This window comes from Bubalus kerabau, chromosome 1 (assembly GCF_029407905.1).
Source record: "Bubalus kerabau isolate K-KA32 ecotype Philippines breed swamp buffalo chromosome 1, PCC_UOA_SB_1v2, whole genome shotgun sequence".
Classification (NCBI taxonomy): Eukaryota; Metazoa; Chordata; class Mammalia; order Artiodactyla; family Bovidae; genus Bubalus; species Bubalus kerabau.
The window spans coordinates 21,357,721-21,373,318 of record NC_073624.1 but is presented as its reverse complement, the minus strand read 5'-3'; the positions used below and the strand labels follow the sequence as shown (position 1 = coordinate 21,373,318).

The 15,598-nt window shown below is 37.7% G+C and overlaps 1 protein-coding gene across 2 annotated transcripts; it reads left to right on the top strand.

Moving 5' to 3' along the window:
- The first annotated feature begins 617 nt into the window (after window positions 1–617).
- Window positions 618–13,046, top strand: LOC129641374 (killer cell lectin-like receptor subfamily B member 1). 2 transcript variants are annotated; one of them, XM_055566102.1, is made up of 7 exons: window positions 618–702; window positions 5,571–5,669; window positions 6,368–6,380; window positions 6,737–6,798; window positions 8,590–8,744; window positions 9,136–9,251; window positions 12,896–13,046. In XM_055566102.1, the coding sequence occupies exons 1-7, from the start codon at window positions 618–620 to the stop codon at window positions 13,044–13,046; spliced, it is 681 nt and encodes a 226-aa protein (XP_055422077.1). The 2 variants fall into 2 exon arrangements, with proteins under 2 accessions (XP_055422077.1, XP_055422078.1); XM_055566103.1 differs by lacking the exons at window positions 5,571–5,669; window positions 6,368–6,380 and having other exon boundaries at window positions 6,724–6,798.
- The last annotated feature ends 2,552 nt before the right edge of the window (window positions 13,047–15,598 follow it).

Below are 15,598 nucleotides of genomic sequence, written 5' to 3'. Positions count from 1 at the left end.
AGCTCCTTTTCCCACATTTTGCAGCTCTTGTCAGGAGCACAAATATTTCAGGAAGATTTGAGAGCTTTAGAAAATTGTCCTACAGTTTTTTGTGTGTGTTAGTGTTTACTTTTTACAACCTTGCGTTAAATACGGTTTATCTTGATTCTTGGGGGGGGGGGGGGGGGCGGGGTTTGTTTGTTTGTTTTTATTTTGAGCCAAATTAGAATACTTCATTTCTTTCACTCTGGTCCTGGCCCAGAAAAAGGTGTTGAAAAAAGATACTTACAAAGACAACAAACAATCTTTCCAGAATATTATCAAACAATAGGTCAATTAACTAAACAAAGTAGATATTGAGTTAGCCAAAAAGTTCCTTTGGAGTTTTCCATGTTATGGAAACTTGAATGAACTTTTTGGCCAACCTAATATTATATGTCTAAGTACACTGGACACCCAGTAAGTGGACTTCCTCACTGATTTATAGACAAAACCCACAACTACCACTGTGGGTAGGTGCTGATATAAGAAAGATAGCAAAACTTTTTAAACTGATCACTTCCTTCAGCTGATCTTGCCTCATAGAAGTTGGAGTTTTTCCTTTTATATGAGTAAAAGGAAGAATTCTTCTGTTTGCAATGGAGAGTCAGCTGGTATATGCTGATTTAAACTTACCCAGGGATTCTGGCATTGAAAGGTCATCACCCCCATCTCTTCTTCAGAGTAAGTGGCTTTAATTTTCCTTTTGGCAATTGTATATCTTCCAATAGTTAGATGTTCCTATAAATTTGTGGCTTTAAATCATGACTTTGAGGATGAGCAGTAGTCATGTATTAAGTTGATATAGCATGGCCTGTCTGTAGGTAATCACAGGTGTGGAAAAAAGTACATACCTTTAGATTTCTTTTTGAATATCATTCCTGTTACTGAACCTTGGCTAAAAGAACCTAAATAAATATTTTACAAGTACGAACAAAGGAGTATTTTTTATTTTATTTGGAAATAAAAGGAGTTTTCTATTTTTGTTTTTGTTTTATTTTTTGCCATCCCATGTGGGGTGCAGGATCTTTGTTCCCCAACCAAGGATGAAACCCATGCTCCCTGCAGTGGAAGCACGGAGTCTTAACCACTGGACCAGCCAGGAAGTCCCTTTTTTGTTTTTATTTTTTAACAAAAAAATGTTTTTAGAAATATCCTGCTACCTTGTTGTAATAGTAACCTACTTTATTTCAAATCTCTCTGTAAAATACTGTGATTAAGTTCCAATGCATTTGCACCCATGGCATTTCTTTCAGAATACAAAGTGTTAATGATTAACACTTTGCTAATTAATTAACACAAAGTGTTAAAGATGTTAATGATGAACATCTTCCACTTTTCAAAGGGAAGGAAAAAATGTTCCAAAAGAAAGTTATATTCAAGATCAAAGATGTGAATATACTCACAATCTGATGATTTTTAACTTGAAAAATGTATCAGTTTAGAAGGAGATAGGCCACAAGACACAGGAGAATATCACTGATAAACCTATTTGATATTTGTTGAATTTGGTAATTTTCTGTGTGTCAGAGCAGCTAGTATTCTGAGTGAAGGAGATGAGGATTCTAACGTGAGGTAACAGGTGATGGATTTCATGGCTGAAAAGAAACGAGAAACTAAGTAGAAAAATGTATAAAATTATCATAATATAGTACTGCCTTCTGATGTCAAACCACATTTACTAATATTGCAATTTTTATCCCACCTGATGTTCATTCCATTGTGTGCTTAGCAGGTGTGCTGCATCCTTTCAGGATGACGTGGGATAATTTCAAACTGTTCAGTTATCAACATTCTAGATTGGAGACTGAAAAGTCTTAGGGTTATCAAATAGTTTCACAATACCCTTCAAATGGGGATTATGGAAAATTGGAGAATTTTGATAACTACAGTGACAGTTTGGTCAAACTATAGTTATTTTTTGATGGGAAACAGCAAAGCACTCCGTTCCCTATTCAAATCTAGCAAAAGTGGAGAGAAAGGAGGATGGTGTTGAAAGGAGATGTGGGGAGGATGAATATAGAAAAAGCAAGATTTTCCTCAAAAGCTATGATCTAAGATCCCAAATCAATGGGGTCAGAAATTGTGTCTCTTCTGCTTGTAATCATTATTCCTCAAAATATCATTATAAAAGTAAATCTGAAAAACAAAGCAGAATAAAGTCAGAACAAAATATGTGGTTACAAAACACTTGACTGCAAAAAAATGTATAACCTACAAGTTGAGAATTTTGTATTTGGTGGTTTTACCAAGGACCATAGCTGGGAAGGCAGCCTCTTAGATAACTCCGAGGAACTGTTCCCAAATGGTAAGGGAGAAACCAGAACATATAGGAGTTTTTGCTGCAAATAAAAAAATATATAGTTGACTACAAAAAGATGACTGCTAATCACAAAAACAGACATATCGAGTTAATGATTTTAGTGTTTACTTATGTGTGAGAAGACGCAAGAGTCTGGGCTTACTCAAATCATTCCCGTGACATGCATTTTAACTAACTAGTGCTAGTATCCTGTTTTTCTTCACTCTGAATTCCACTCAGGCTTCAACATCGCGGCAGCTGCCCTGGCTGATGGGTTTATGGTCACAACATCTCTTGTTCATTGAAATGGCAGCTGACATTCTTTCTCCACAGATTGATCAGTTATTACATTTATTGTGAAACTACCCCTGAGCTCTTTGGCTGAACTGTTCAGGCTGTGGGAACTGTAGAGTAGTGATTACATCAAAGGCATTCAGGCAAACCAGAGATGTGAGTTGTGACCTATTTAGTTTATGGCCCAGCACTTGATTTCTTAAAAAAGTAGATAAGTGTTCACAAAATGCCTCTAGAGTTTACCTATTCATCCAAAAATAAGCACCTGTGCCAGGCATGCCCTGGTGCTGAGGTTAGGACAAGTGGAAAAAATAGTGGAAAAATATTTTCTCTGTTTGTGTTTCTGTTATGCTGCTAGGAAGACATACAAATAAATAACTAAGTATATACATATATATGGGTTAGATAATATTAAATGCAATAGAGAAAATTTTATCTCTATTTTTTACTCTCTTATATTCACCCCTCTGCTTTTTTTATTCTTTATTTATTTATTTATGGCTGCACTGGGACTTCGCTGCTGCCTGTGAACTTTGTTGAGTTGTGGACTATTCAAGGGCTCGTCACTAGCTATAGTGCACAGGCTTCTCATTGTGGTGGCTTTTCTTGTTGCAGAGCTCAGACTTGGTACCGGATGTGCACTGCTTAGTTGTTCCACGGCATGTGGAATCTTCCCAGGTCAGGGATAGAATCCCTATCCCCTGCTTTGGCAGGTGGATTCTTAACCACTGGACCACTAGGAAAGTTCTGAGAAACTGTTTTTTATTTGTGCTGGAATTGAGAGTTAACTTCAGAGAGGGTATGATATCAAGTAGAAGAAGGCCTGCCTCACAAAATGACATCTGAGCCAAGACCTGAAAGAATTAAAGGACAAAGATATGTTTGCTTGGAGAAGAGCTTTTTAGAAGATGGACCAGGGCAAGTGCAAGTTCCCTGGGATGAGAACGTTCCTGTCCTTTTGTAGGAGGAGCACATACATTGGGTGTGAAATGATGGACCATGTCTGTGTTGAAAGCAGCAGGAGATAGTCAGAGATGTAATGGGAAATGGATTGAACAGGAATTTGTAGACTGTTTTACAGATGTACAGTCTTAAATCTGCTTGAGAGAAGGCCAAAAAAAGGTTTGCAGCAATGGAGTGAGATGATTTGGCATACTATTTATTATTTTTTTTAACTTTATTTATTTATTTATCTTTTGCTTCACTGGGTCTTCATGGCAGTCCAAGGGCTTCTCATTGTTACAGAGCGTGGGCTCTAGGCTCATGGGCTTCATTAGTCACAGAATGCAGTCTTGGCAGTTGGGGCTTGTAGGCTCTAGAGCATGGGCTCAGTAATTGTGGCAGAATCTTCCCAGACCAGGGATTGAATCTGAGTCCCCTACATTAGCAGGGAGATTCTTATCCACAGCACCATCAGGGAAGTCCTTGGCATATTGTTTATATTCAAACAAAAAATAGCCCTGCGTGGGTATTTCCAGATGACTAAAGGAGGAGAAGGGGAGAACAGGATGAGATGGTTGGATGGCATCACCAACTCAGTGGACATGAGTTTGGGTAAACTCCAGGAGTTGGTGATGGACAGGGAGACCTGGCACACTGAGGCTCATGGGTTCGCAAAGAGTCGGACACGACTGAGTGACTGAACTGAAGTGAACTAAAAATTTACCTGGCATCTTCAATTTGTTGCAACTTCATTAGTTCTAAAGTCATGTAGTCTTGCAGAAAAACAACTCAGAAGAGTCATAAGACCCTCCTCTCAATTCCATAAATTTTAAATGAAGTTATTATGTACCAGACTCCATGTCTAGAAGAAGTTTTTCATATAACCCTTTCCAAAACCTCACAAAGTAACTATTATTTTATGTTTCACAGGTGAGGAAGTTGTATTTTATGAAGGTTACAGGCTTAAAGTAACATGCTAAAATACAAATCTGTTACATTTGAGAGCCTTTGCTCTTAACCACTGCTGTTCTTCAGTAATAAATGATAAGATAGTGACTATATGAAACTTTCTCCATTTTTCAAAATTTCAAGGCAGGAAAGAATAAGGAAGAAAAAAGACAGAAAGGTAAAATACCATACAGCTGTCAGGAAAGTTCACCTAGGACTGTCTCAGGCTCACTAAGTTTAGCTGCTCTGTGTCACATAGGATCGCATTAGAAGTTCTAGGTCAATATTCTCCAGTGTGCTTTCTCTCATTTTCAGATTACACCCAGGACCTTGGAGCTCCTCTAGGTGTTATCTTTTCTCTCTCTCCTCCACATGATTATCCAGGTGTCACTATCTAAAATTTAATCCATTCTGTTTCCTACCTTAATCTTTTATCACATTTAGCTATCTTAAATTCCATCTCCACAGGGATGTCTTAGAAAGGGCTAACTCTTAGACAAATGTCACCGTCCTAACAGGAGAGATCGGTAGTAGTTGGCTGAAAACTGGGTCACACAACTCAGTCACCTGGGGGAGTGTAAAAAACTAAAGTAGAAATAAATGGACTTACAGGTCACTCTGGAACATTTTTTTTAATCAATTAATTAATTTTATTTATTTTTGGCTATGCTGGATCTTTGTTGCTCCGTGGGCTTTCCCTAGTTGTAGTGAGCAACTCTTTAGTTGCTTCTCATTGCAGTGGTTTCTCTTGTTGTGGAGCATAGTCTCTAGGGTGCTTGAGTTTCAATACTTGTGGCCCACAGGCTTAGTTACCCTGCCACGGCAGGTGGGGTCTTCCTGGACCAGGGATTGAACCTGTGTCCCCTGCATTAGCAGGAAGATTCTTAACCACTGGACCACCAGGAAAGTCCTTAGGACCCTACTTTAAGATAACTGATAAATGTTCTTTCCTACCCCTAACCCCCAACCTGAATCTAGCTCTTTGTTATGTAATCCAAACAGCCTTTGCTTTTTGTACCAGATGAACTCAACTGAGTTAACCAAGCATGTTTTCTTAATGTCTCAGATCTTTGTCAGGGTCCACGTTGGCATAACTTTCCCCTGAAATTTGCTTGTGCTGTGATTATACTTCTTGCCTTGACTGTAACTGGGTTGAGTGTTTCAGGTAAGTGATGAAAGATCATTTATTTCTTGTTCTACTTATTCTCCTTCTGCCATAAATAGTAAAGTATGTTAAACAGCTTTGGCCACCCCAAACTTAGCGGAAGACTGATGAAATAAAAACAGTTACAAAACAGTGCTCTAACAGTGCCCAGACCATATCCACTTTGCAAACCCTAAGCTTTCATATTTCTCTTTCTAATTGTTCTGAGAATCTTCATAGGGGATTTACATGTGCACCAAGACTTTTTAAAAAATTGTAATTATGATAAAAGCTTGATAATAACAAAGAAAATAAGTTTACAATTGCTTAGAGTTTCTTTTTTTTTTTTTTAATGTGGACCATTTTTAAAGTCTATTGAATTTGTTACAATACTGCTTCTGCTGTTTTTATGTTCTGGGTTTGTTGTTGTTGTTTTGTTTTTTGGCCCCAAGGCATATGGGATCTTAGCTCCCCCACCAGGGATCGAACCAGCATCCTCTGCATTGGAAGGCAAAGTCTTAACCACTGGACTTCCTGGGACATCCCTACAGTTTCTTAGGTGCCTACTAAATTCCAGATTGTCCTAGGCAATGTCTCCCACAGGACAGACACAATTATACTCATTCTGAAAATGGAACATGTAGACAGGAGTGTAAGCAATTTAAGAATTTAAATAACACCTGAGAGTTTACTTATATAGTGGGTGTGTGCATGCTAAGTCACTTCAGTCATGTCTGACTCTTAGAAATCTTAGGGACCATAGCCCTCCAGGCTCTTCTGTTCTCTCCAGGCAAGAATACTGGAGTGGGTTGCCATTCCCTTCTCCAGATTACTTATACATTAGATGCAAGTAACTCAGTGTTTCTCTGTGTTTACTTGTGTTTACGTGTTTGTTTATGTTGTCTTCTAAGCAGACCCACTGTTACTAAATTGCTATTGCTCTTATCTTCTGTTCATTTCAGGCTTGTTGAGATAGTACTGAGATGACAATTCCCTGAAGTGATAAATATAGCATATCCATTTCATTGCACCTTTCAGCATTTTATCTTCTTAATGGTGTTTCTTTATTTACCAGTGATATTCATAAGACAAAACACATCAATAAAAAAAACCAGCGTGGATGCTCAAGAGAACAGGAAGGAAGCAACAGGTATATTTTGTGGCTTGAATTTTCTAAGACTAACGGCTAAAATTTGATAGTTATCATTGTATTATTTTCCTTAAGGCTCATTACAACCTATATGTTAAGATTAGTTCTATCACTCTGATTTTATGTTTGGCAAAGCTGAGGCATGGAAAGGTTAAGCAACTCATTTGGGGTCATACATGTGCTAAGGGGTAACACTGAGAATTGTACTTCAGTGGTCTATTGTCATAGCCTATCATCTTAACTACCAGATAATACTGCCTTATGAGTACTCAGGCTAGGAGAGTCAATAATTATTAGTCAAAATCCAAGCTATAAAGTAAAATATACATTAAGTGAGATACTTGGTGATTTTAATATGTCAAGCAGCTAACCTTTGACTAAAGCTAATGAATAGAACACAAACATTTAATGAATTCTTTAATATTTATGGTATTAATCATTAAGATATTGATCTTGTCCTTATACTTACTAAGCAGTGTGTGTTAATACTCTATTGTTGAGAGACTGTAGCAGAATGTGATCATTTTTCATATACATTTGTACAGAAGAGAAATTTTAAGAAAATGAGAATATCCCTCTAAAAAATGTTATCCAATAGATCTCATTATTAGGCAAATATATAATTTAGCAGTTAGAAATTTTCTAATAATTTCTCTCCATGATATTTGCCATTAATTGTGAGTATGAATTATTATTTGCTTTTCATTTTACATGTTGTTTCAAGTAGACTTTTTTTTTAAGAGCGTTTGATATAGTTGTCCATGGAGTAGGAAGAGCAATGATAAGGAATTTAAGGAATCTCAAAAAGAATTTGACTCTATCACCACCTGCTTGCGTGGACTTGAACAAGTTATTCTGTCTGTCAGTGTTTTAGCTGGTCACTAAGAATTAATGCTTTTGAACTGTGGTGTTGGAGAAAACTCTTGAGAGTCCCTTGGACTGCAAGGAGATCCAACCAGTCCATTCTGAAGGAGATCAGCCCTGGGATTTCTTTGGAAGGAATGATGCTAAAGCTGAAACTCCAGTACTTTGGCCACCTCATGCGAAGAGTTGACTCATTGGAAAAGACTCTGATGCTGGGAGGGATTGGGGGCAGGAGGAGAAGGGGACGACAGAGGATGAGATGGCTGGATGGCATCACTGACTCAATGGACGTGAATCTGGGTGAACTTCGGGAGTTGGTGATGGACAGGGAGGCCTGGCATGCTGCGATCCTTGGGGTCGCAAAGAGTCGGACACATCTGAGCGACTGAACTGAACTGAATAGCAGAATGAACAGTGGTCTCAAAACCCTCAGTTATATTAAATTCATGAATTGTTCTCACAATGATGATCAAAGACTTTCCTGAATTTACAATGACTTGTATGAGATCCAACCAGTCCATCCTAAAGGAAGTCAATCCTGAATATTCATTGAAAGGACTGATGTTGAAGCTGAAACTTCAATACTTTGTCCACCTGATGCGAAGAGCTGACTCATTTAAAAAGACCTTGGTGCTGGGAAAGTTTGAAGGCGGGAGAAGAAGGGGACAACAAAGGATAAGATGGTTGAATGCCATCACCAATTCAATGGGCATGAGTTTGAGTAAACTCCAGGAGTTGTTGATGGACAGGGAGGCCTGGCATGCTGCAGTCCATGGGGTCACAAAGAGTCGGACACTACTGAGCGACTGAACTGAACTGAATTGTGTATGTGTTATTAGTGTTAGTAGGGTGGGGACAGGTTAGAAATATAACATTCATTTCTTTCTCTTTCTTATTTTATTTTTATTTTCCCTCTTCTTACTTTAGAGAGACCAGTTCTGTTAACGTGTCCAATGCACTGGCAACAAATCCCAGATAAATGCTTATATTTTAGTGAAACTTCCAAACCTTGGAATGATAGTCTAGCTGACTGTTCCACAAGAGAATCCAGTCTGCTGCTTATTCAAGATCAGGAAGAATTGGTAAATAATTAATAAGTAAAATACTTTAATACAATTCAGCACTGGCTTCTAACCATATCAAGATTTTTGTGCTCTAGTCTTGAAGGTTCTATGCAGATAGAAGTATTAACCTTGACTTCAAGGAGCTCACAATCTGAGAGACTAAATGGATATATAAGCAAAATAAATATTATTTAATGAATACAAAAATATAAATATAAATATTTGGGTATATAAATGAATGGAATAGAAATATCACAAGTAAGGAATAATTAACCCCAATGGGGTATCAGGAAAGGCATCATAGAGAAAGTAATATTTGAACTGGGTTTCAGAGGATGAATAGAAGAATGCAAACCAGCAATAGATAAAGGGATTCAATACTCAGTCATTTCTTCTGTTTCATTTACAGAGACTCATGCAAAACCTAATAAACAAAGAAGGAGTTCTGTTTTGGATTGGATTAAATTTTACATTATCAGAGAAGAGCTGGAAGTGGATAAATGGTTCCTTTTTAAATTCTAATATGTGAGTATTAGATAAGCTAATTTGAATATTCAATTTGTATCAGGTTTGCAAGGCAAGATAGTAACACTGCTATTGAAGACTGAGATTTATAGTTTTAATTTAGTTTAGAAATTTTCAAAAGAAGCAGTATAGTCTGAGAAGAAGAATGATTTTTGAAGTTAGTTGGAGGATTCATATTGATGTATGACAAAACCAATAAAATATTGTAAAGTAATTAGCCTTAATTAAAATAAATAAATGAAAAAAAAATTTTTTTTTATTTTTTTAAAGAAAATCTCCATATATGAAAAGACATCACTCTTTGTCACAATGTATATTTTTAATTACAATGGGGTTTTAGGAAACAGGGGATAGACCAACTCCTTTGGGAGGGACACCAAAAAAAATTTTTTTAATAACAAAATTTAAAAATAAAGAAATTTCTAGCTGGATGCTATTGGACAAAGAATTTTTGTGCCAATATTATTAAAACAAAGAATTGAAGTAGAACTTTTCAAACTGTGGGACCAAATAAGTAGGCCACATCCAGCACTGAAATAATGAATACGAGAAGAAAAAAGTATAGTAAATATCAGATTGTGGAATCCAGGCATTGGAGAGAATTGGCCAACTTGTGACAAATATTGTAGCCTATTTTAATCAGTGGTGTAGAAAGAGAGTTGTTTGAGGTGGTGCAATGAAACTGCATAAGCTGCGAAAGAGCTTTTTGCTATTTTTTAAAATTTTTATTTATTTATTTATTTTTGTCTGTGCTGGGTCTTTATTGCTGCTCAGACTTTTCTCTAGTTGCTCAGAGTAGGGGCTACTCTCTAGTTGTAGTGTGTGGGCTTTTCATTGTAGTGGCTTCTCTTGTTGCAGAGCACAGGCTCTGTAAAGAAATTTTGATGAGCTTTTCAGAACAGATGATATCTTGTTATGATTTTTGAGTCTGTGAATGATTTATTTACATTTGTATAAAGGATAGTTAAAATTGATTTTTTTATCATTCAAAAAAATAAGACATTAAAATTGAAGACATAGGAGTGGGTAAAAATTTATATAAAATAGAGTAATAATTTGTTATGTAGAAAATTACAAAAAATTGAGAGACATGTTGCTTTAATTAGCAAATTTTTATGTTGCTTCACCCATGTTCTAAAATATAATATTTTTAAATACAGTACTTTAAAAAGAATATCACTTTAAAATAAAGGGTCCTGGACAAGAATAAATGTATGAAAAGGCAAATATATTTTGTTACATAAAATCTATTCTGATTTTTATTTGTTTTCCAGGAATTATATTCTATACTTTATTTACACATAAATGCAACTCTGATATTAACTTATTTCTATTTTTCTGAACATAGAAAACGTTAATTTCGGTTTCTGCATGGGTATGTTTCTTATTGGGCCATTATGTTTATTCTATTTAGCTTTATGATAAAATTGGAAATCTCTGAAGTGTCTATGAGCAGAAATATAGGCAAAGTTGATGAGCTAAATTCAATTAGCATTCTATTCTATTCTGAAGACTGAAAGGATGCTTTGGTTAAGACAGTGATCAGGTAACCCTGAAAGGTATCATATGATATTAGAAAGAGTAGCAGTTAGACTCGCTTTTCTTTAGTTCTCTACCCTGGTTTTCAAGTAATGGAAAACATAAACAGTAATAATTTTTTTCACTGCTTTGGGGATTAAAGAATATAACACTGAAGAACTAGGCAGATATCTGGTCAAAGAAGGCCTGAGAAGTCACTGAGGGTCTTTTGAAAAAGGGCTTGGTAAAATGAGCATTCAAAAAGTTATCTTGAAATTTGAAGAAGTGGACCAGAAGGGTGAAAGAGATAAAACACAGGGGACTTTTGCTATTACTCACTTGAAAGAAGTGCTGATGTGACTAGACTGTCAGGCAGTAGGAGGGAATCAGGTGGACTTCTCAGGGCCGAGGGGCTTTATGAAGAAACGGAACAAAGGAACAAAGAAAATCTGTGATGGAGCCCTGCCCACTGTACCACTTCACTTTCGATTTAGGACAAGCAGGCGAACATCTTGCGCATATCCCATCCTAGCACGCCAGTTCTGCATTGCCATCCCATTCTTTGACTGCTACTCACATCACATCTGCAATGAGCCACAACACTCCTGCATCTTTGGAACTAATAGAACATTGATCACAGCAGACACTCGTGTACTGTTTGGAATCGGAAAGAAAGGAACCTTCCACTACATACAACATGAACTGAACCTCCTTTTCTGGCCACATTCAAATTCTGCAGAGCCTGTGTATCTGTACTTACTTACTACATTTCCTGAGCACATACTCTGTTTAAGCCTGATCACACTTCTATAGGTATCATCTCAATGCCTCCCCAAATACTAGGTCATTATATCCTAAATATTTAAGAAAATCAAAATTCCATGAAAGCAGTAAGTTTTTCATGTGGTATGTTAATAGGAGATTCAGTTTCCAATTTTCAAAGCTTCATTTTGTATATATCATGATGACATTTCTGTTTAGAATTCTTTGCTTCCAGTGAAGATGAACTTGCAAGTTCCAGATGCTTGATTAGCTTTCTTTTAAAAGTTTATATTTATGACTGACTGTGTAGTTATCACTGTTCAGTTGCTAAGTCGTGTCCAACCCTTTCTGACCCCCATGGACTGCAGCTCCCCAGGGTCCTCTGTCCTCCAGTGTCTCCCAGTTTGCTCAAATTCATGTCCATTTGAATCAGTGATGCTATCTAACCATCTCATCCTCTGCCTCCCCCTTCTCCTTTAGCCTCAGTCTTTTCCAGCATCAGGGTCTTTTCCAATGAGTTGGCTTTTCCCGTCAGGTGGTCAAAGTATTGGAGCATCAGTCCTTCCAAAGCTTCAGCATCAGTCCTTCCAAGGAATATTCAGGGTTGATTTCTTTTAGGATTGACTGGTTTGATTTGCATGCAGTCCAAGGGACTCTCAAGAATCTTCTCCAACACCACGATTTGAAAGCATCAGTTCTTCAGCACTTACTCTCTTTATGGTATAAATTTCACACCAGTACATGGGTAATGGAAAAGCCATAGCTTTGACTATACTGACGTTTGCTGGCAAAGTGATGTCTTTGCTTTTGAATATGCTGTCTAGGTTTGTCATAGATTTCCTTCCAAGGAGCAAGTGAAAAAAAATGAAAGAGAAAGTGTTAGTCCCTCAGTCCAGTCTGACTCTTTCCCACGCTATGGATGTATCCCTCCAGGTTCCTCTGTCCATGGAAATGGAAGTCTCCAGACAAGAATACTGGAGTGGGTAGCCATTCCCAGGAGCAAGTGTCTTTTAATTTCATGTCTTCAGTCATTGTCTATAAAGATTTTGGAGTCCAAGCAAACAAAGTCTGTCACTGCTTGCATTTTTTCCCCTTCTATTTGCCATGAAGTGATAGAACTGGATGCTAAAATCTTAGCTTTTGAATGTTGAGTTTCAAGCCAACTTTTCACTCTCCTCTTTCACCCTCTTTCAGAGGCTTTTTAGTTCCTTTTCACTTTCTGCCATTAGACTGTTTATTTACCCAATGCTTAATAACTGAGCATCTCGTTGTTTCCTGAAAGTTACAGAAAATACTGGCTGGATGAGGAGAATTATGTGAGAAAATCATGAACACTAAAGAGAGTCTTTTCTTTTTCTCCACAGATTACCTATTTTTGGTGATGCTAAAGAAGACTGCTGTGTTTACATATCAAAGACACAATGTATTTCTGATTACTGTGCTGCAAAAAATAGATGGATCTGCCAAAAAGAACTAAAACCTGTCAGAAACAAAGGAATATATTCTTCCAGTTGACTAGACATCCCCTTCCATCTCTTTAATTTCCATTTCATATCTCTGTCATTTTAACTGTATATATTGTCATAGTGGCTCCATGCACATTTTGTGGTACAAAGTGAACACACACTGAGAATTCTAATTTTTGTGAATTTTACAAAAGTTCATGTCTAACCTCCCCATTAAATAACTGAGAAAACATATACCTAAAGAAAAGATGTCTCAGGGCATGTGCTCAGGAGTCAGATAGGTGGATCATATGGTAGTTCTCTTTTTCAGTTTTTTAAGGAACTGCCATACCATTCTCCGTAGTGGCTGTATCAATTTACATTCCCACCAGTAGTGCAGGAGGGTTCCCTCTCCTCCACACGCTCTCCAGCTTTTCCTGTTTGTAGATTTTGTTCATGATGGTCATTCTGATGGGTGTGTTAGTTTTGACATAAATACACAACCATATGTAAAATGAATAGCTAGTGGGAAGCTGCTATATAGTACAGAGAACTGAGCTCGGTGCTCTGTGATGACCTAGAAGAGTCTGATGGGGAGGGGGACAGGAAGGAGGCCCAGGAGGGAGGTATTTATATATATATATATATATATATATATATATATATATATATATATCTCAGTTCAGTTCAGTTGCTCAGTCGTGTCCGACTCTTTGCCACCCCATGAATCGCAGCACACCAGGCCTCCCTGTCCATCACCAACTCCCGGAGTTCACTCAGACTCACGTCCGTTGAGTCAGTGATGCCATCCAGCCATCTCATCCTCTATCGTCCCCTTCTCCTCCTGCCCCCAATCCATTCCAGCATCAGAGTCTTTTCCAATGAGTCAACTCTTTGCATGAGGTGGCCAAAGTACTGGAGTTTCAGCTTCAGCATCATTCCTTCCAAAGAAATCCCAGGGCTGACATCCTTCAGAATGGACTGGTTGGATCTCCTTGCAGTCCAAGGGACTCTCAGGAGTCTTCTCCAACACCACATTTCAAAAGCATCAATTCTTCGGCGCTCAGCCTTCTTCACAGTCCAACTCTCACATCCATACATGACCACTGGAAAAATCATAGCCTTGACTAGATGGACCTTTGTTGGCAAAGTAATGTCTCTGCTTTTCAATATGCTATCTAGGTTGGTCATAACTTTCCTTCCAAGGAGTAAGCATCTTTTAATTTCATGGCTGCAGTCACCATCTGCAGTGATTTTGGAGCCAAGAAAAATAAAGTCTGACACAGTTTCCACTGTTTCCCCATCTATTTCCCATGAAGTGATGGGATATACTAATATCTGATTCACTTCATTGTACAGCTGAAGCTAACACAACATTTGAAAGTAATACTCTAATGAAAAGTCTCATTTTAAGAGACAGTGATGCATTATGGATAAAAGCCCAAACCAGCTAAGGGGAATGATTTCTAATCCGGCAGCCTTCATCCATCCCCCTCTGTGCCTTATCTCACCTCCAAAAAGTTTTAGTCAATATTTCTAAAGTCTTCTGCTTCTTCCACAGCCTCTATTTTTTGCTTTTATATTTTGTGGTAGAGCATTGACTAAAATCAATTCTCTGGACTCTTATATCAGAGATCCATTACTAAAGGAATTTGGGGAAGGGAGCTTAACTCTTCCCCATCATTGCAAAGTTCTTTTCATTTTAGTTTTATCCTTGCTTTTTTTAAAATTAAATTTTATTGGAGTGTAATTGCTTTATAATCTTGTGTTAGTTTCTCATTTCAGTTCAGTTCCTCAGCCATGTCTGACTCTTTGCAAAGTCATGGACTGCAGCACACCAGGCTTCCCTGTCCATCACCAACTCCCAGAGTTTACTCAAACTCATGTCCATCGAGTCAGTGATGCCATCCAACCATCTCATCCTCTGTCGTCCCCTTCTCCTTATGCTTCCAACCTTTCCCAGCATCATGGTTTTTTTCAGTGAGCCAGTTCTTCATATCAGATGGCCCAAGTATTGTGACTTCAGCTTCAGCATCAGTCCTTCCAGTGAATATTCAGGACTGATTACCTTTGGGATTGACTGGTTTCATCTTGCAGTCCAAGGGACCCTCAAGAATCTTCTCCAACACCACAGATCAAAAGCATCAATTCTTCAGTGCTCAGCTTTCTTTATAGTCCAGCTGTCACATCCATACATGACTACTGGAAAAACCATAGCTTTGACTAGACAGACTTTTGCTGGCAAAGTAACATCTCTGCTTTTTCATATGCTTTCAAGGTTCATCATAGCTTGTCTTCCAAGGAGCATGAATCTTTTAATTTCATGGCTGCAGTCATCATCTGCAGTGATTTGCGAGCCCAAGAAAATAAAGTCTCTTACTGCTTCCATAGTTTCCCCATCTATTTTCCATGAAGTGATGGGACTGGATGCCATGATCTTTGTTTTCTGAATGTTGAGTTAAGTCAACTTTTTCACTCTCCTCTTTCACTTTCATCAAGAGGCTCTTTAGTTCTTCTTCACTTTTTGCCATAAGGCTGATGTCGTCTGCATATCTGAGGTTATTGATATTTCTTCTTGCAATCTTGATTCCAGCTTTTGCTTCATCCAGCTCAGCATTTTGC

Excerpts from the sequence above, each read along its gene's own strand:
- LOC129641374 (XM_055566102.1), top strand. The coding sequence starts at position 618 with ATGGAGAGTCAGCTGGTATATGCTGATTTAAACTTACCCAGGGATTCT. Across the intron at positions 6,799-8,589 it reads GAACAGGAAGGAAGCAACAG|AGAGACCAGTTCTGTTAACG; the intron begins GTATATTTTGTG and ends TTCTTACTTTAG. Across the intron at positions 8,745-9,135 it reads TTCAAGATCAGGAAGAATTG|AGACTCATGCAAAACCTAAT; the intron begins GTAAATAATTAA and ends TTTCATTTACAG.